This window comes from Diadema antillarum, unplaced genomic scaffold, assembly GCF_040938485.1.
Source record: "Diadema antillarum isolate AM-2024a unplaced genomic scaffold, OU_Dant_1.0 seq00000089_RagTag, whole genome shotgun sequence".
In the NCBI taxonomy this organism is placed as follows: Eukaryota; Metazoa; Echinodermata; class Echinoidea; order Diadematoida; family Diadematidae; genus Diadema; species Diadema antillarum.
Window position 1 is genome coordinate 201,707 of NW_027271179.1, and position 6,211 is coordinate 207,917.

The 6,211-nt window shown below is 42.5% G+C and overlaps 1 protein-coding gene across 1 annotated transcript; it reads right to left on the minus strand.

Annotated features, from left to right (window-relative positions):
* Positions 1-1,769: 1,769 nt before the first annotated feature.
* Positions 1,770-5,009, minus strand: LOC139726560 (uncharacterized). Its single transcript, XM_071637552.1, has 3 exons — positions 4,751-5,009; positions 3,882-4,294; positions 1,770-3,338 (listed from the first exon to the last, which is right to left on the minus strand). Exons 1-3 carry the CDS (start codon positions 5,007-5,009, stop codon positions 1,827-1,829), a joined length of 2,184 nt encoding a protein of 727 aa, XP_071493653.1. The 3' UTR covers positions 1,770-1,826.
* Between the last annotated feature and the right edge of the window lie 1,202 nt (positions 5,010-6,211).

Below are 6,211 nucleotides of genomic sequence, written 5' to 3' on the forward strand. Positions count from 1 at the left end.
GCACACACATCAGGTGTGCCCTTACATCTTTTCTGAAGGTAATAGAACGATTGACCTAACCTCCCTCCCCCATCCCCCCCCCCCCCCCCATCCCCGCAAATAAAAAGTTTCCTTGCTGATCTTTCGTCTTTGCATTGCTGAGTAAACATCAACAACTTGTTGGTCCCATAATACACTCCCAATGGCACACACATTCCCATGTCGACTGGAAACAAGTCACATCTCACGCAATGAGGCTGCTTTATCTCCTGCACTGAGCTTTCCATTCTCATTGAATATTCATATCATTTCTTTCCCGAAGCAATGCTTGGCCCAGCTAAAACGTAGATGGCCCACCAAGGACTACAGGTAGGAAATTAAATTTCATTGCAAGTCTCAGTTACACAATGCAAGGTCCCACACATGGCAGAAAGTGTGAGCTCAAAGTAAGACGTTTGCACAGTGAGTGACATGAATACCTATACCACCGATTGCTTTCCTTCTCTAGAAACTGACCTTCCCACTCAATGCACCAGGACAATGATTATGTCACTAAATAGTTTTCATTACTTTCATATACACAATGTTTTCTGGTATGCGGTGGCAATTTGCCAGCTTTGACATTGAGGTCAGTGAATGTACAATTGTTGTGTAAAGTTGGTGAATTGTTTCTTTCCAGTAATAGCCAGTACACATTTCACAGAGAGGACATTCAACTGTGATATTACAACAATTTGACAAACAAACAATGGTCCATGAAGTGGTCCCTTATGATTAGGAATAGCAAACAGCAGCATCATAAAACATTCTACATCATGCTATGAATATTCATGACAAGTTCATGTGATATACTATGACTTTTGATATTGATATCTCCACATCAATTTTTCACTCAATGTTTTTTTTTCTAATTCAATTGTCATGTGATTTTACAAATCAGCCATACAAAAAGCAGAGGACACTTTAAAACATATAGTAGTTCAAAACTTTTCCACCTCAAATTTTCTACGTCAAATTACAACCAATGGATCTCAAAGATCCTACGAATGGCATTTAATGGAATGTGATAAAATAAAAATGGCTTTTTCCTTTGTTAGAGTTGTTTTTCTCTCTGTTGAGAATGAAGTTCAAATACCTTTTAATACTAAAGGAAGAGTGTACCCGATGATATGAAGTATATTTCAAATCAGAGGTATCCAAAGGGCACACAGTCTGTGACTATATGGACATTAATGAAGTTCAAAAACCAGCTGAGTTGTAAGAAGAAATGTTCACATGATGGCCTGTAGTCACTTCAAAATAACATGTGTTTCTTTGATTTATGGTTTCTGATCCACAGGTCTGTGGGATAAGAATGCTTCAATACAGCAAGACTGTACCTTCTTCATCCTATAATTCTCATGTTTATACATGCTGGCAAATTCATTTGATAAGGTTGTGTACATCAGCAAAGGCATCAATGACTATTAAATTCAAAGTTTTATTTTGATTTGTTGTGCACTTTTAAACAGTTGCTTTCATAATGGAATATTGAAGAGATAGAAAATTAATGATTTTTTTCCCACAAATTATGTATCTAATCAAGCAAGACCAATCCCGATGTTTCCAAGCAAGACCGCTCAGTGACCAGTTAGTAGCATTTTCTAACACACACACACATTACAGTCATTTCATATTTCAACGTGTTTGTTCTACATGTACTGCTGCATCAATGGTAACCATACTGTTGCATTATGTAAAGTGTCAAATAATAACTGATTTTTTTGTTGTTGACAAGAATATGTGCAAAAAGTTGTAAAAACTGTGACATGTGAATGCAGGGACTTTAGCAACCAGCGAGGAGAGGATTACCGGGACTTGTTACTGGTCCACACGTCATGTCGAGTCCTGCGAGTTGAAATGTCAGTGTCCCCATCTACCTGACGGTGTGAGTTCGCCAAGGCAACCGTCTTCTCAATATCAATTCTGGCGTAGATATCACCTTTTGATGCCGAAGTGCCGAGGCAGAACTCCTGCTGCGGTGAGACTGGGGTCTTGGGCGGGGTGCTGCTGGCGCTCGAACTCAGCGAGCGCCGGAGTGGCTTGACACTGCTCACCGCCGGCTGGTCATTCTCATCAAAGTCCAGCTGGATGTAGTTCATCTTGCCCTTTGGTGGTGGCTGGAGGATCATCCAGCCGTTCATCCCACTATTGGCACTGCTTGAAAGACTATGGCGCAGCGGCTGCACCTCGGGAAGGGTGTCCAGATTGGCATAATTGTGGTCAACGGGGGAACAGCTCCCTCTGTTGACATCAAAGGTGAACTCCGAGGTGCTGCTGCCTTTGCTCGAGGTGCTGCGAGGTGTCCGCAGCTCCGGGTAAAACTGGAAGCCGTTAGCTTGCCAGTTTGGTGGGAGTTCCCCCGCTGTGTCCAGATTTGCATAGTATGAGAGCGGCGACACACGCTGGCTAGCATTGCTGGAGGAGGTTGAACACACAGTGCATGGCGACATGTTGTCGTTGCGATTGGACTCCAGTTTTTGCAGCACGTCTTGGACCTGCTGTTCAGTAAGGTTTGCATAACTCATCAGAATATTGTACTTGGAGTCCATCTCACTGTTCCGCTCCTTCAGCTTGTCTGGTTTGATGTTCCCATTCACAACATCCTGTAACAAAGCTGTCCGTTCAACATCGCTCACTTTACCTCTTTTCTTTTTGCTGTCCTTTGGCTTGACTTTGACCTCTCTCTGTCCTCCTACAGCTGCTGCCATATCATGAGCAGCCTTATCGCTGATGAGTGATGAATCCTCAAACAATTCTCTTCTGGCTGCATCGAGATTGGAGTCACTTTCCTCAGACAGTGTTTTTTTGGACCCATTTGTATCACTGTGATCCGAGGTATCCCCATCTTGCTCCGGTCCATCAGATTCCTTGTCGGTCAGAACAGAACCTGACCCCTGGCTGTCCTCTTCACATGCCTCTTTTCCTCCATCTTCCTTTTTTCCTTCCTTCACTTGATCCTCGCTGTCTTTCAGATCAACATTCCCGCGATCACTCGACTCATTCTCACCATTATCAGAGCTTCCTTCCTCTTTCTCACTCTTTCTTTCATTGCCTTCCTCCCCTTCATCCTCTTCTTCCACATCCATTTGTCCATCATCCTTAGCATCACCATCATCATCTCCATCACCATGGTTACTGTCCTCATCATCTCTGGTGGAGGTGTGAGCATTCCCTCTACCTTCCTCCTCCTCAGTGTTATTGTCCTCATCGGAGGGAAGTTTGAGGCGGGCATAGTTCAGCGCAGGATCGCCAAAACTGTCTCGACTGGCATCGTGAGAGCCGACTTCCTCCGTTACATCTCCGGTTGAGAATGCAACCTGAATCAAAGAAGTAGAAGACATGCACACCATCAAATATCCATGCTCTAACTGACAAGACCTGGTCTTCTATATGCTATGTCATTTTCAAGAATGCCTCATAGAAACAGAAGCAAAGTCATTTTTCTTAATGCTAATTCAATCGCTAGATCAAAGTGAGCTGTGGGGGGGGGGGGATAATATTGTGATGAGTTAGTATGAATAAGCTGTTGGAAATGTTATGAAGAGGACAAAGGAGGGAAGCTGGCAGTGCAAATGCCCACATCCTATTGCAACAGGTACAGCAAAGTGGCTTATAAAACATTGTAGACAGACAGACAGATAGATAGATAGGCTGATAGACACATAGATAGATAGCTACATGGATGAATAGATTGAGAGATGTGGATAGATAGATACAGTATCTAGCACTGTCTGTAATGTTTGTCATTGTGGGCCAGTGGAAAAAAAAACCAGCACAGCATGATGGTTTAAACCTACCTGAAACTTCCTACTAGCAATCATTTCGATATTAGCAACAGGTTCTTCACTAAAAATACTCACATCTTCTAGAGGAGACTCTGGAATGTCACCAAAGGCGCTGGCATTCACATACTGAATGGTGGGTGAGACAGGAGAAAGACGTAGACTTCCATTGCCAAGGCTACCGCTGCTCTGGTTGAAGTAGAGCGGGCTCGGGCTCGTTGGTGGGTAGGAAACATTCGAGGACATGCTCGGGTGCGCTGAGAGGTTACCGTTGATCCCGGATGCATGGGAGCTCGACCGGCTGACCACTGCACCGGCCGAGGTGGGCGAGAAGGAAGTTGGGGCAGCATCGCTGCTCAGACTTCGCTGTCTCATTGCGCTAGTCCCATTGGCACTGATGGCTGCAGCTCCGTTTTCCTGGGTGCGCTGGGCATTTTCTTGTACAAGTTGGAAGATCTGACTTGCATGTTTGCTCTTGAAGGCATATATTCCTGGAGAAACAACAACAAAAATTAATGCATGGATATCATTCAAGCTAGTGGTTCACAATAGGCAAGACAACAACTTGTCATATCAGAAACACTACATGAAATTAATTCATTAAAATTGGTGGCTAGCTTCTTCCAGCCCCTAATCAATTTCAGCAACAAGAATGTTTTCATTTTTGTCCAAGTATAAAGTTTTCCAATTTCTGCTTGGAATGGTTAATCTAGAAGGTCCCCTTCAAGATATGGTGACCTGGCAACAAAAATATAGCATTTTATAAAGCCTTCATACTGTTAAAAAAACAATTTATTTCTTAGAAAAATTTGCACTCTTACGACATTTAAAGAAATATAAATATAACCTACATAATTTGGGTTGTTTTCTTGTATTTTACACTCTACCTTTTCTTACTTCACCAAACTTTGCTATGGAATGTGCAATGTCTATTTCATAATCTTTACCTGGTCCAGTTGCACATCTTCTGCCACTCTCGAAGGAGAAGATTTTGGCATCGTAACCATAGCGACGGAGGCAACGAAGTGGCCACTTGACCGGCTCAGAATTGATCACGTGCAGGATGAGGTCCACATTGGTCACCTCCAGCTGACCCTTCTTGACCACTTGCCCCGACTCGTTGACATTGTGTACCTTGAACCGGTTGGGCATAGTCCTGGAGGGTTTCTCCGGAGACGGGCGGACGCACTGAAGCTTGTTGCCCATGGTAACCGAGTAGTGTGGTGCTGGGGCATAGGCTCGGTCACTGACAGTTGTCAATCATTCATGTGAATCTGTACAATAGCATGAAAGAGGATATAAAGTTTTGTGTGATTTAGACACTGTGCAAAGGAAACTCCTGATATGCCATACAGACACAAGAGTGATGAAAAACGACAACATACAAACATTTGCCTTGTTATGTATTCACAGAGCAAATATTGATCAGACTTTACATTAGAATACACTGGGCACAGGCCCATTTTTCTTTATTCGTATGAAAGTGTTGTACCTTCATGCAGTAAAGACGAAAGAGTGTTTCCTAAAATATTTGCAATATGCTTCACCAATTAGAGTGAAAAGATAAGTTTGTTTTGAGTACTACACTGATGAGAGGCAACTGGTAATGTGCGTAGTACACTGGTTGTAAGATTCGCTGATACTGGACAGGCTCAGTGCACTCAGATACAATGAAAATTCATGTACACACAACTTGAGCGACATTTGGCACTATAATGCTTCCTCTCTTGTCATCCTGAGTCACAATCAGGGGTTCTCGGAGTGGTGTTCCTTTGAAAATACTCACTAAATTGCTTTCCATAAGTGGGTGTGACAGGAAATTTGATTCAAAACAATCTGATGACAATTTGCACAATGTTGCCTTGACTCATCACATCATCCCCAGTAGTACAGCTCTGTGCAGTGTTGTATAGCTCACACACTAGACAATTATATACATAAAAAAAAACAATCAATTTGACTAATGTGATACACATTTTAGATTTACACTGCTTTAGCATTTCATATCAAATAATTATTTACATCTTAGGTAGATGTAAATACATCAATCCTTTCCATATTATTTTTTATGCACGCTACAAACTGTCCATTGAAAAGAACAATATCAAAGAACCATGAAGAAGTGAATATATGTAAAAGAAAAAAGTACAGACATTACTTTATTTTCTTCCTACCATTTTTTTTTTTTTTTGGGGGGGGGGGGGAGGCAGAGGCGGAATACTGACATACAGACGGGTGAACACGGGTACACTTTAAAGACATTTTGTAAACGGGCACAAATTTAAACAGGTATGTGCACCCACACAATATTATACAACCAACAACCAAACACATGCGCACCTACACACACCAGTAGACACACCTACACACATACACACAGAGACACGCATGCACATATAATCACCCAG

What these genes read in the sequence shown, in the direction of transcription:
- LOC139726560 (XM_071637552.1), bottom strand. Translation starts at nt 5,009, where the DNA reads ATGGGCAACAAGCTTCAGTGCGTCCGCCCGTCTCCGGAGAAACCCTCC. An exon ending in AAGATGTGCAACTGGACCAG is followed by an intron (nt 4,295 to 4,750) that starts GTAAAGATTATG and finishes TTGTTTCTCCAG; the next exon opens with GAATATATGCCTTCAAGAGC. An exon ending in CAGAGTCTCCTCTAGAAGAT is followed by an intron (nt 3,339 to 3,881) that starts GTGAGTATTTTT and finishes TCTTTGATTCAG; the next exon opens with GTTGCATTCTCAACCGGAGA.